Below are 15,219 nucleotides of genomic sequence, written 5' to 3'. Positions count from 1 at the left end.
AGGCAATCCATACATATAACACGAAAATAACGCAATAGTTGCTTTGTCATAGTTCGATGTGAGTTCGTTTCTCAAGCTAAGGATCAATTTTTTAAACCACGCAATATGGCAATTATCTCGCGTGTTGCATGCAATATAAAGACATACCATGCAATAATTAAAGTTATAGAAAGTTGGCTTCTTACGAAAGAATTACTATTCATCCCGTAATTTCCACACAAACACGGCAATGTTTGTCGCTATAGGAAGAGGTAGGTGCGGTCCGAGAAGCACGTTGTGGTTGGGTGTTAACCGGGACGGTCTGGACTTGCTTTATTGTTTAATGCAGTGGATCTTCGTCCCCTTTTAGGGCGATATTCCACCACATACGCATGCTCCACTCATAAGTAAAGCTGATGCATTAATAAATTGGCTTTCAAATGGTTAACTGGCTCAGGTCTGTGAGCTCACCGGGACTACAGCGGTCACTGTAGCTTAGGTGGGTTCGATCTCACTGGTCTGCGACCTAGCTAGGCGATAACCCGCCTCCCTCGTTCTGCATCCTTCCGGGAAACTTCCTGGCTACATCTACTTGTCTGCCGCGCATTTTCTTTCTTTCAAAGACATATGTTTGAAGAATGGCCTCGCCTTTTGTCGACTAGAGGCGCAGATCTCATTTGGGCAATATTTTTAACGAAATGTATTTTGATGTGAATCTCATTTCATGTAGCCAAATTTTAACGAGAAAAACCATATCTGATGAGTAATGGAGGTTCGAATTTGGTACCCAATTCGACATCCAAATCCGATTGCATACGACGGGTTCGAATATGTAATGGTTTCATATTTTTCATATTCGAATCCAAGTCTAGTTCCATGTAGATTAGGCGGTATTTCAATAGTTGGATGTCAGTTCACATCAATCTGGTGTACTTTCAAACCTCTCCTTGGGAGGTTTGGATCCATATGGCCCGTTCAACGGCCACAACCCGGTCCACTGTACGAATTGAGGCCGTAATTTAATATCTTTTTGTGGGCTGTTGTTTGGTTTCGGATATGGAATAAAAAAGTACATGTATTTCCCCATGGCGGCCACAGACTGATGCGAAGCATCTTATAACGCCTGGGTTCAAGCCTGAAAGTTTGAGCGATGAGGTTCTAGAAGGAGCCAAAATGATTGATTGAGCCCACAGGATTGGAAAGCAGCTTCATAAGCAGAACTTTTTTTTTTTTTTTTTTTTTAAGGAGATAGGTTATTTTCTTTACTACCCAACAAGAGGCCATAGCTTTTCCGTCATGTTTCGCAGGGTTCATAGAGTATGTATTGAGACCTTTTTATAGCTCATGACAATAGTACATCGGATATAGGTTTCTCAACATGGACTTTTTTGTAGTAGGCCGCCTTGCTACCCAATACACTATACTTTGAGGGGCATGAGCCATCTAACTTGGTGTTTGATTTTTTTTTTTTTTGTTATTATTGGCTCCAAACATTATTGAATGGAAACCAGTGATTCAATCAATGTATTCTCATATATTATACTTGATTTCTTGTTATTTAGCATTCAATGGCCATATCATACAAAAGTTTGCTAGAAAAAAAAGTACTAATTTTTTGGTTTCTTCAAATGTTCCTTCTTTTTCTTTTTCTTTTGTTTTTAAAAAAATCCTAGTTCCAATTTTTCCTGTTCAAAAATTGCATGCAATTCAATTCAATTCAATTGAGCCGACTTAGAATTAGTTTATCGTTGTTAAAAAAATACAAAGGGTCAGTTTGAACTCCTCAGACCTTCAAATTGAAAGAAACTTGGATATTCTCCTGAAATCTCAACGTCAAACCCAGAGATCTGGATCGAGTAACGGGTGGACGTAATGCGTCCAATAATGCAGTGACACTGGTTCTCATTGAGACGGAGACAAGGTGCACATTTGGACCGTGTTCAAGGTGCGCCTGAAAATGAAAATGGAAAACGCACGTAGTGTTAATTTAATATGCATATGGATCTCTCAACGGATCGGATTTGGATGGATATGTCTGTTTTTTCAGATATTTACATATTCGGTTTGAATTGGGATTCAAATTTGAATAAAGAAAAGTTATATCAAAATCCAAAATCGGATTTTACTATCTGAATCTGATCTGAGCCTGATAACAGGATTTTGCCAATTTTCAAAATTTAATAGCATTAGATACAAGATATGTATCTAAAAGTGAATCTGATCTGAATCCGTATCCGAATCTGATAGGATATTTATGTATATCTGAATCCGATCCGATTTCATATTCGAATATTAATTTTTTTTTCCATATCCGATTCTTTCAAATCGAAATATCTAATTCAAATCGGATATATTGACATCCTTCTACTAGTGCATACAAACGCTAGAGGACAGAATCTGACCCCATTTATGGACGTTTGTGCATCTAAAACATGCTTTTCAAGAACAAATGGTGTTCTTTTATAGGTAAAAGGAAAAACTGGAAGCTCAATAGAAAGTGAAGCTTTCATTCTAACTCCTAATTCCCTTAAAATGTAGGGCTTTTAGTGTTTTGGGACGTTACTCTTGCTATTCTTTTTAACTTGTATAACGCACCCTTTTGTAATATAAAATGTCCTTAAATATACTATTCGGCTGAATTGTTTACCACTATTTATTCGAATATCAGTATGCGCTCGAAAATAGACTCGATCACAGACGCAACCATTCAAAACTAACCTTAGTCTGAGGAGTGCGATATTATTGACAAATTCGCGATCCGGCAGTCACATAGAAAGAAAGAAAGAAAAAAAAAAAAAGTCCCATCAAACAAAACCTCCAAACTGGAACGCCTAACAAGACAACACACGGTCTCCAAATTGTCCAGTCAATAAATCAACCCAAACGGTAGACTCATGTTCATATATACTATTATAATAAAAGAGAAAAAAAAAAGTTGGTTCTCCGTTCTCTCCAAACCTGCTGTCAAACACATTCTTCCTCGTTGATAACATCTAAGGAAACCACTCAACAAGAACAATATTAAATATATAAAAGTAGGACTGGAAGAAAAATATTGCCAGAGAGTGAAAGCATCGAAATAGAAGTTCTTCACGGTGAAAAAATTTCCCCGATTTTTTTGAAGTTGAAGAAGCAAGTGCCGACGATCGATCACGTGCCACGACAAAGTGGCCGTCGTCCCGTCCCGATGATAAATAAAAAGTTTACCATTTATCTGAAAGGGGAAAGTTGTACGAGGCGGAACTTGACCGAGTCCTGCACAATCCACAGTCATCCTTTCCATGTCCGTCCTTTCTCTAAGCAGATGGGGCCACTAAATGTCGCCATTGTCCGTCCACACACACGAGACAGAGCCTTTGCTTCCCACGATCTGGATGTGAACGTCACACCCGTGGAAGTTGCAGTCTGCAGTGCTGTATAGTTGATCAAGCGCTTGGAGGAAGAACAGATTGTTTCTTCAATGTGGAATCAGTTTCATTATCACAACCAATGAAAACTAAGTACTTTGAAAATGGGATTAGCTACAGACGTTTATGCCGCTAAACAGGGGCGGAGTCAAAAATTTTTAAAAGTCAAATTAGCGTTTTTAAATTTTGATAGGAGTCGAAATAATATCAGTTTTAAAAAATTTTATATTGGATAACTGAAATTTTTTAAAATTTACATGTAAATTAAAAAAAAAAATTGAGGAGGGGCTAGGGCCCCTTTGGCCCTCCTTGGCTTTGCCCTTGCCGTTAAGAGTACGATTAAGTCTTAAGTTTTTAAGTGTGTTTTTCTCGTGTTATAAAATGACAATTTATTAAAAGTTAAGGTAGCATTTGGATGACACTCTAAATTAGTGGCTCTACACAATAGAAAGGCTTTGCTAAAACGTAGGCGGCGTTTGGATGCCACTCCAAAACCACTTTTTTGAAAGTGTTTGGATGACAAGAAAATGGGGTTTTGGGTCTGTTTTTACAAAACTGGATTTTCACACGATGATCTAAAACTTGGTTTTTAGTTGGTCATGCAAACATACAAACTAGGTTTTCGAAAAACTCATTAAAAAAACAAAAGTCTGCACAAAACCTGCTTTTTTTTTTTGCGAAAACCAAGTTTTAGAGAGTGGCATCCCTTGATCTTTTGAGGAACTAATATGTAAATAAATGAATTTGTGTGTCCGTATAGCTAGCAAACAAGCCCACACTTAGCTCCGCCGCTAGCTGGTACCAGTTTGATAAGAATAGTCAAGTTTGTCATGTTTACGACAAATGTTGCGAGCAAAAGTAAGGATGGCAGCATGTGATGAATGAACGTTCAGTAGGTTATTAGAATGAGTGTGGATCTTTGAAGGCAGTAGCTGCTAGATGCTCCTTTGATCAAGGCGACGGGCACAAGGGTTTGCCAACCACTGAGCTAGACTGGCATGATCCATCTCCACGCCTTACTTAATTAAAAAAAAATAACAAAAGCTTCAGGATTGGAAAAGATGGCTTCTTCGTTTGTCTGTCTGTAAGGTGTCAAATGAGACTAATTATTGCCGCAATCTGACTCAATTATCTAGACTTAGTCACGAAGATCAAATCTGACTAGTAATTAGATTTGGATTCGAATTAAGACCGTGCGTTTGAATCCGGCTCGTAGAATGCCAAAATCCAGGAAACTTCCGGCCTTCGACGCCGGCTTTTTAGTCCAAAACGTTCCTCTGAAAACCCTACAAAGCAAAGGCTAAAAGCTAAAAGCAGAGATATCAAATTCTAACCGTCGAAGACTTTTTCCACTAAACTTTTTTTCCCACGAGGAAAGCAAAAAAGGCGATTTGCTGTGAAAAATTGAATACCAAGAAACAGAAACAGAGAGAAGAAGCAGATCGAGAACCGGGATCTTCCTTTTAGGCCAAAAGTTGGAAGGAGACAATTCCTTTCAGACAATAAGTAAATACTTCTCTGCGGCGATGTTGCTGCCAGATGTGGAAGTGCTCTGAAAAGCTCAGTCAATGGTCCAAAGGACGGGACGGCGCTCTGATTAACGGAGCATCTGCGAGTTCACACGAGGTGTGCTGTTGAATTCACGACTTTGTGCAGCAAAGGAACGGGCAATGGCTCTTTTCTCCGTCCGCCATTCCAGTCTCCCTGCAGATGCCATTTGTGGACATGTCCAGATCGACCATATTATTTTGCTTACAATTTGCTCCCTTCCCTGTCCACTGGTCCAAGCTTCCATGTCAGTATGCTGAGTTGGTCTTGTTTTCTTGTTCAAATCTGCATTTGACACAGTTGTTTATTATAATATACAAGGGAACAAATTGGAATTGTTTTAGTTCCTGTTAAGTTTTTGTTTCCTAATTATATACTGTTTGTTCGTATAGCAGAAATCAGATTTTAAACGGACGGAATGCATTGTAAGTATTGATGGTTGAAAAATGCATCAAAGTTTGCAAAAGCTTGAAAGAACACGAATAAAGAATATATATGGATGACTTAGAAAGTCTTTGGTCAAGTCGTACGCATTTACACGGTCGAATCGCGCTGGACAAAAATATGAAGACAAAAAAAAAGTCTCAACTAGTTGCATGTACAATCATTTCTTTTTTGTATACATATAGCATGTACAATTATTTCTTTTATATGTAGAACTAAGACGGCAAAGTAAGTCCGTAAAAAAGTGCCCATCGGTACAAGATACACCTACCCCTTTACGCGTGTGAATTCGTGTGTATATATATATAATATGTCATATACACCCAACGTTAACGACATTTATTACTTTAACATTGGTGAAGGAAAGACTATATATGTTAAAATTCAAACTGCAGCACTTGTTTAGTAAAAAGTACACATGAATTACTATGTATTATCGGAAATCTACGTAGAACTAATAGTTTATTACTTTAATGTTCAACACTTAACAAATAACACACACACATATATATATATATATATATAAACTTATTTGTATGTATCTTTTACAAGTGGTGCAGTAGAAGTTTATATGTAGTTTCAGTCGGCTGAGCGAGAAATTTCGGAAAGGGGAGGCAAATATATAAATTTTTAGCTCAGAAGAAGCAAAACGTCCCGTTTTTATTTATTACAAGTATTTTGGCAATCAAGAACCGGATTTGCTGCCCTGGTCCATATGTGCAGGCTCCACCACTCATCGTGATGTTTTGAAAATTGACCATGTACAAAGAAATGTTGCATAAGAAACAAAAACTTGCAATTGGAATCTCAACGCTTGTCGAATTGGATCCATTAATGCGACCAACATGGTGCTTTTAACTGAATATTTAAATCGCCCGAATCTGACCGGTGTGCAGGATCTTCCAACAACCAAATTGAAATAGACAGCCTAAGTTTTTTGACACGAAAAAGAAATATATATCATGTTGTAAGAAAAACGACGATTGAACTTTTGATTCTCATGGACTCAACCTAGCACGCCATTTCCGTCTACCACTTTGATTAAGAGAATCCAAAACAACGAAATTTTTCATAGGAAAACTGTGAAGATAAAGATACACAAAGTCAAATGGTCCTCTTATTCGCCATGGGAGAAAATGTTTATTATAGGAACACCATATTTGGCCTGTGCAGAAAAAAGAGATTTTAGAAGAGATGAAGGCAAGCATAGAGCTGCTGTATAAGGTGGACACCAGATTTTCCCTTGGACTGTTCAATAGTATGTGAAGAAGAACAACACTGCAATATGGAAGATCTTCTGTTTTGCCATATGGGAAGGAATAACATATAGCACTCGCAGACCCAACTAGCGATAGATGTGAACACTTAGGATTTTGGTTTCGTAATTTTAGTCTTCTCGCCATACCAAACTCAAAACCGAACCCAATTTTAAATGTGTAAAGATTATCGGAGTTCAAACAATTTACATCATCCGCCAACCAATCCGATTTAGTAAGTAACTCATCAGTGTTAATGTGTCCAGTTTATTTAGACAAATTACATCAATTCTTCTTTTCCTACCCCAAGCTTACACCTTCATTCTGTTTTTCTTTATGGGCGAAGCATTTTAAAACTCAAGGAACAAATCAGCATGCCAAGAGGAGCAACTTATATCCATTTAAAAACTTCCTTGTGTGCCATGCTCTAGAAAAGACAAACGATTCTACAACCTCTTTGTTGTTTTTTTCCATAGGAAGGCAATGAAATAGGTGAGGAGTGATGCAGCTGTATGACAGAAGCAGCACTTCTGCCTAACTGATAGCAATGAGCAAGCAAACAAGAAGAATGGCATAAAATTTTTAAGAAACGGAAGGGGTAAAAAACGTTTGTTACGCATCAAATGTCCCCCTTTTTCTTTCAAATGTAGAGAGACCATGAAACATCAAGATCAGGGTGGAAGAGGAAGTGAGAAAGAAACAAAGACACCTCTTGACTACTTGATTTGATCGTTTGAGAGTTCAAGAACAAGCAGCCAGAGTACAGTGTGGTTTTTTAGAGTAATCTATTCAATGAGATCTAGAAAGGAGGTAAAAAAAAAAAAAACTTCCTACCCAAGCGGCCACAGCAATCCAAGAGTCTAATGGTACTTGCCTTGTATATTATCAAGCATATACATCTTTTATGACATAAATGGTTTGATGGTTGGAGCGACATAACTATTTGATGGGTGGAGCGAATATTAGGATAAAACTATACTACAACTGTTATGTATAGTCCATTCGACACTGTGCTAAAATTGTAACACCCCAGATGTTTAGTCTCGTATCGAAGATTGTGAGGGATCTTCAAGGGCTTATAAAGGGAGGCTTTAATGAGATGATTGTTCTGGTTCTTAGCTTTTTTAGGATTGGAACCGAAATCACTAGGGGGCGGGTTGGGATCCGTCGAACCAGGGGCCCGAGCCCGGGAGTGGGTCGGGTTGTTATAATGGTATCAGAGCAGTTTCAACACTCGGACCTAGGGTCCCACACGCGCGGACGCGTGTGCCTTAAGGGGGGTGGATTGTAACACCCCAGATGTTTAGTCCCGTATCGAAGATTGTGAGAGATCTTCAAGGGATTATAAAGGGAGGCTTTAATGAGATGATTGTCTTGGTTCCTAGCTTTTTTAGGATTGGAACTGAAATCGCCCTTATATCGGAGTGGGTCGGGTTGTTATAAAAAGTTTTACCAACTTTTGTTTCTTTTTTTATTGTCAAGCTAGGACACTCAAACCAGTTATAATGGACAACTGCTAATCTTTTTATAATAATTTCAGTTACTATGCCTATGTAGACCTATTTACCGTATATCAGACTGGCTTTAGTTATACAGTATTACGTAACCTGACATTGCTAGTAAATATAATAGCGAAAATTGCTACAATATGGCATATGATGCTATTAGAGAAAACGTATTTTGCATGAACCTGCTTGTTCATGTTCATTGATGAGTGATTGGCCGTGATGCTTTTACGATTTGGAAATCCAGCTGCACACATCTTCTCTACTCCCTTCAAACACAACAGCATGCCCTGAACATTACTTCACCTAACGTGCCCGATCACATGAGGATTTCCGTTCCAAGGTTGTGGAATGAAAAGACAACAAAAATTAGCAACTATTTGGTTGATCGTGCATTTTTGTATTCTGAATTGAGGGCAAGCCCCGCCCCCGACCGACAAGCAGTAGCAGGACGGCAGTGTGGCAAAGCAGAGTTCAATATGCGGTTTGGTACCCTTCAAGTCCCCTGCTTACCACCTGTACTGCTTAGATCTGATAAGGAAACTAGTATCTGATTCACAGTCTGGATATGGCTGGTTGTCCATGCACCTTAATTTGCATTAGATCATAGTCATACTCCAAAGTGGGTGCTATTCCTCTAAACTGCAAACAGTGACAGGTGTTACTCTCAAGCTGATGCGAGTAACCGTAGGTCCTGAAGCAGCCTTGGACCCGAGGGTGGGGGAGGCTTTGGCGGTCTCAACCTCTTACCGAATCACGAAGTTGTATGCATGAATAGGCATATTCCGTTCTAAACATTGGAGTCCAAACTTGGGATCAGATCAAGATCCATAACATTGCCACACTAGATCATCTAAATGGTACAAGGACATGAGTGGCGCTCCAGAAAAATCAGGTTGGATAGAAATCAAGATCCACCTGGGTTATGCCACTCTGCAGAATTGCCCCAGTCTGGAGGAATTGACCATCTTCATGTTGGGTGCTAGGATGGAACCTGACCTCTGGATCCACTTCATGGCTTCAAATCCGTATCTTAGCCAGCCAACTATCAGGAACATTCCAACTTCTTCCCATTCCTAGCCAAGCTTATGGTAGTCAGATCACAGCCATTTCATCCCATAGGATAAGGTCCTTTCCGTGGGATAATTTATTTTTCAAACTCAAACTAGCCACTGAACTGGTAGTTAAACTTCTTTACTACCTAGGATCCAGGACTAGGTTCGGTCTAGATATTTTGGGATTTATTAACAAAGGAGTAAAGTGTATTCTGGTTATTTGACCCGTAACCTTTCTACTTACTTTTTATTTTTCCTATTGAAAAAAAGTACTAAAAGACAATTAATATTTGAGCAAATAATAAATCACTGATCAACTTCTAAAATTTAACATATAAATGTTCAATTTTTCAAAGGAACTTTCAAAGAGCTGCCTACCAAAAAAAAAAAAAATCGTGTAAAATGATAAATATCCCTCATAAACAACTATTGTTCCTTTGGCTGAAGAAACGTGCTTTTGTTCCTAGAAAGAGTGTTTTTCTCATTCTGTATAAAAAAAGTTAATGCTTTGGTTCAGTAGGCGGCTTCTTGAGAATTTCTCCCAAAAGTTTGAGCGTTTAGCTTTCAGAAGTTTGACTGTAATTTGTTATTCACTCGAATGTTAGGTGATTTTTCATAATCTTTTTCTTTTCCATTTTATGGTTGAAATGAAGCTGGTGTGAGAGAGACTCGGTACCTGTTCACAGATTACATGAATGCACCTCTTATTCTAAGTGGAGTAACTTTTAGCCCTATACAACACCATTTTCCCAAGAGAATAATTCGTGAAGGCATGTATTCTGAGGTCCTTGGTCCTTGATGCACTACCATGAAACATCATCTTGTTGTAGACCAACTATAAGTTCCATACTGAAATGTGGAGCAATACCCACCAGTTGACATTTTTGTGCATTACTATGCCTTTCAGAACCTCTCTTCCTCGTCCGCACGCTTCATACTCTTATGCTTGAGAAAGAATCCAGGGGGGCATCGACTAAGCAAATATTCTTACATTAATAGCTGATAATTGACAGTTATGAAAATTTTGATGCAGGTACTAATATTGGCATAATTCTACCTTCTTAGCCGTTTGTCTAATTCACGTTACCAGTGGGATCAAGCTCATGATTAAGCCGATCATACTTCTGTCACCTTAGGTATTAATAATCTTACGTGTCATGATCAATCCGATCGATTTGAAGGCACAGATTGGTAGATCCATGCTTGGTAAAAACTGTCAAGAGTATATCCAGGAGCCAAGAGAAGCCTCTTGTAGATTTCCAGCTTGTGCCTTCTAGTCAGTTTGATGACCTTTACAAGTTGCACATGCTAACTTGAGGCAGAGCCTTTAAACTGCTACATGAAGCACTTGCACATGCCTTGGCCCTGGAGTAATTAGGCTTTATAATTAGAGCACATTGTGAGCAGTCCCATATACATTAACATGAAATCTTCCAGTTCCCGTTGAACTTGGGGATTTGGTTCCAACCATTGAGAGACAAACGTGGGCAGGCCTGTGTATTGATCACTGGCTACAGTGGGAACAATTTTAGAAGATATGACAAATTGGAAGTAAGGACTCTCAAGAAAGATTGGAAGGATTTTCCTTTAGACGCACAACTGCCTTTTAAGAACTCCTAGTTCCTATGGCTATACTGATCTTATTTGACATAAAGAAACATTCATATTGTCTCTCATTTAAAGCTAGGGATTAATCCCTTCGTTGAGTCTTTTTTCATTTTTCTGGTAGTTCTGCTGAAGCGAAGAAGGGAGCTTGATGGCCCTTCTTACGCACTTGTTGGAAGCAGTGAAACCATGCACATGAAAGCAATGGACTTGATTATCAACATTTTTGCTTCCAAACATCAGAATGCCTGGTGAAGGCCACAATATGCTTCCGATTGGCTAGTGTAATACCTTGCTTCCATACAGTGCCTAGTGGAATATGCTGAATGTGAGGAGGTTTTCAGTTTGGCTGCATTATGTAAGGAGGAATTACTTATTGGCACCGGCTTAGCCAAGAAAATCAGGCAAGCATACCAGGGTATGATTGGACAGCCACCCACTAATGTCTATATCGAATATTTTCCAATCATTTTCATTGAGTTTGGAAACCACAACTTGCATGTTGTCTAAAAGGGAGATGCCATTTGGTTATCAATCCTGTTCCGTTAACGACAACAGGGATCAAAACACTTCCAATTTCATCTTGTTTATGAACTTCTGCTGTTTCTTCAACTCAATGACTTTCAGAGGTCACCCCCTGTCAAATGAAAGGCGCCATTGGAGGCTCTTTGTAGTTCCTTTTTTCATATTCCCAAGAGTGAGCTGCGGCTTTGTATTTGGAAATTATCCTTAAACTATTATAATCTGAGTTGCCACAGATGTGCAGAAAGGACGGCGTTTAGTCTTATGAGTTATTTTTCGAAGCACGGCTCAGTTGCCTCTTCAGCTATTGTGTAAATGATAATACATCACAAAAGGAAGCTTTCACTGAGCAATTGCCAGACTGGAGAATTATTCTTTTTAACTCAACTTTGTTGTGCTATTGAAATCCATTAATGAGAGATGCTGAGTGTAAGAGACTACGGGCTTGACATTGTTTCCTTAATTGCATTCTATAACTGCCGCTATAAGCACACCCTATGTGCCCTCTTAATTGTAAAGTACTGCTTATGTGGATTGCAGCTGTGGACTGTGGAACCAAAATTTATTTATTTCTACAGAGTTACAGTCCCATAATCATGATTAGCAGATCCTGGTCCTGATTGAATCCACTGTATGATTGACTGCAGAAATAATTGCATATCTCTTAGCTTCTCCAAGATGTAGGCATTCTCCTGGCAAAACAAACCTTGACTGCATTTGGAACAAACCAGACTGAGCCCAAACTATCTTACACTCGCTATTGTTAGCCTCTCTGCAGAACAAGTCGATCATGATCAGATTTGTTAATTGGTAGGCCTACAGACTACTGCAGCCCATGTGAATCTGGAGTCGCACAAGGTTGATGGAGCTTGTCCACAGAGCTTACACGACAAAGTTGGGAAATTGAAGATGAGAAACATGTCTAAATGTTGAATGATATTATGGCACTAAAATGATATAATGCAGTGTTCTCCCTCTTCAACAATTTTCTTGTTTTTCTCTTTTCCTTTCCATGCTGTTGAAATAAATGCGGCTCTTGCGAATGGAAGACTAGAGAAAACAATAAAAGCATCCATTTATATGCAGATCTGTGAATTTTGGAGAAAAGGGTCCATTTTTCATTTAATTAAGTATGATTTGTGGTCTGGAAGACCATGTCTACATGCCCTGCTATTGGATATATATCTGCGTTTTGGACGTTTGGAATTTCTTCAGTGTCATGAAAAAATACATGGATTAACAATATTTATTTTCCGTTTTCTGCATCCTACTCAGTCATACACACCTTGTTTTTGGAATGGCGATCCAAATCCCCATTCCAATGATTCCAGGATCAAAATCTTCAGATGTTGATCCCAAGATTTTGTTCCTGGTGCTGCCAAACACTACCGATAAGTGTTTGCTGGCCGTGGATTCCACTGTTCAAATGATATCCCAGCCCACATTTCAAGGGGAATTTGGTATTACCATCTCTCTCTCTCTCTCTCTCTCTCTCTCTCTCTCTCTCTCTCTCTTTTTTCAGGTCCCTGTTCACGGCAGCTGCATTTCACCTTCATCCCTCGTTGCGGCAGCTGCCTTTCACCTTCATCCCTCGTTGCGGCAGCTGCGCTTCACCTTGATCCCTTTTTGCGGCAGTACCCGGCGGCAGCGAGTGCAGAACTCACCGCCAGGTATTCACCATCCTCTCACCCTCTCTCTCTCTCTCGCTCGGGGCTCGGATGCTGTCAGCCGTCACTAAGGGGCGATGGCTACGGTGGCCTTTATCTGTTCTATGTACGGGTTTTATTTGTTGACATTCTTCTTTCTTTTGCCTGTTAGAGCATCGACTTCACAGATTCAGGATAGGCCTTCTACCGCAGCAAGGGAACATCCAACAACGACCCGCCCTTCTGCTACCGGCCTCCATCCACCAGTGTTCTCCTCCTATCGTAAGGTGCGGCCTTTCTCAATCTATGGCCCTCTCTCACCGGAGCAACTTGGCGTTTCCAGTATCTCAATTACAACAAGAGAATGCTTCAGGAGACATGTTGTTCTCTGATATCCTTTTCTGCGTTTTTGTTTAAAAAGCCATTTTTGTTGTTACTTATTTTTTAAGTTAATTATTGTAGATTGGAATCATGTTAACTTCACCGACTCTTGGAATGGAGTATGGAAGGGCGCCTTTTGCTGCAGTAAAGGCTGAAGCTTCAGCTGCTCCAGCTGTTTCATCTAACGTTGCACACAATCCACTTGAAGAATTTTTCGAGGCAGATTGAAGCGAAGAAGTTGACAAACCTGTTGTTTATGGTAGGATCATTTGATTTTGCTTTTTGTTTTCTCCCCCTTTGTTGATGCTTCCACATCGTGTTCATCTCTAAATGGACGACGTCATCTTGATTGCATTTGGTTGGTTGTGTTATTCTTGATGATTACTTAATTGAAAACTGTTTAATGTATGCAATTGAACCGCTTCACTTTTTCCTGCCTAGTTGGTTCAGCATTACCTTGTAGGCATCGCTACGAGTTTGATTATTGAGTCCAAGTACTTGATGAACTTCATTCTAAACATCATTAGATGTGTACTAGTGTTTGTTGAATATGTTTACCAACATCGTTGGCTGAAGGAATTGTGCATGACATGGATTAACAAAATGACCCGAGGCACTCCTTTCTGCATTTTTGAAGAAACAGGACTCCTGGATCTCATATAGTTCAGGAATCAAAGTTTCAAATGTGCCTCTTGAGGTCTTTGGTTTTAATTAACTTAAGTGTTGAAAAGTGAAGAATATTGTTAGATGTTGCACAATTTCTCGACAGATAATTTCTTAAAAGAAAATTTTCACAGGCCACATTTTATAAATCGATTTGTCAATAATGTCACTTTTCTCTCTCTCTCTCTCTCTCTCTCTCTCTCTCTCTCTCTCTCCTGCACTGCTCCCTGACTGATCGTGGGCTTCGGTCCTTGAACGTCACTCTCCCGTGCAGCTCCCTAACTCATCACCACCCTTAGTCCCTGAACATCAAGCTCCTGCGCAACACCAGAAACCAACATTTGGCCTTCCAATCACTAAATTCCTTTTGCTTTGCTTCAAGTGGTATTTACCTTTGGCTTAGGTGGCCGAGTTGGAAGGTGGGTTGGCTGACAGGCTTGCGGTCGTTCAAGCTTCCGCTGTCAATAAGCTTCTAGGAGACGTCTGCCTGCTACTATTGCTCCCATCAGAAGGTCTACCAGGGTGGGAAAGACTGAAGTTTATTTTAATTAGCAAGCTGGGGTATTAGTTTTCTAGACACAAATATGGTCTGTCCACAATAGCTTCCTATGGCCCACGAGAAGGATAGGGTACAAGTCTATTGTATGGATCTCAATGGATGCAAGGCTTCTTGCTGTTTCATGATATAGAGTTGACTCTTTTGATGATAGTGATTCTAGGTTTTAATAAATGATCTTTCTTCGGGGTGTTCTTGATTGATAAGGTTATTAGTCCCCTATGGCAGCAGGGTTGAAGAGCCTTCCAGATGATGTTTTTTGGGTGACACGATCCTGCTAATGGTCTCAAACCCTCGTTGGGTGAGTTTTTTGCAAAATAGCATTCATGGTGTTGGAATGTATTGTTTCTTCCCAGGAACTATGCTGGATATATGGGAGATATGTTTGTTATTCTATATGGGGTTTTGATAGTCTGTCGTTACCACTACTGTACTTCCTATTTCTGCTTTTCATGGATTTATCCATCCGATGCTTTTGTATGTGATTTTGTTGTTTGTAGCATTGTCACAAAAAACGGGGACGGGTATTAAACGGCGAGAAAAAAAACGAGTATAATACGGTAAAGTTTTATATATCGGGAATAAAACGGAAAAAGTTCGGCAAATTTTTTTTAAAAATTAAACATTTAATACATCTTAAAAATTATAAAAA

General features: G+C 39.4%; 1 protein-coding gene across 1 annotated transcript; it reads left to right on the top strand.

Moving 5' to 3' along the window:
• Positions 1-12,618: 12,618 nt before the first annotated feature.
• LOC116245764 (uncharacterized) lies at positions 12,619-13,846 on the top strand. Its single transcript, XM_031617309.1, has 4 exons — positions 12,619-12,718; positions 12,760-12,991; positions 13,140-13,347; positions 13,430-13,846. Exons 1-4 carry the CDS (start codon positions 12,619-12,621, stop codon positions 13,574-13,576), a joined length of 687 nt encoding a protein of 228 aa, XP_031473169.1. The 3' UTR covers positions 13,577-13,846.
• The last annotated feature ends 1,373 nt before the right edge of the window (positions 13,847-15,219 follow it).

This window comes from Nymphaea colorata, chromosome 1 (genome assembly GCF_008831285.2).
Source record: "Nymphaea colorata isolate Beijing-Zhang1983 chromosome 1, ASM883128v2, whole genome shotgun sequence".
Taxonomy (NCBI): Eukaryota; Viridiplantae; Streptophyta; class Magnoliopsida; order Nymphaeales; family Nymphaeaceae; genus Nymphaea; species Nymphaea colorata.
Note: the sequence above shows the minus strand (reverse complement) of the source record. Positions and strands in the feature narration are given on the sequence as shown.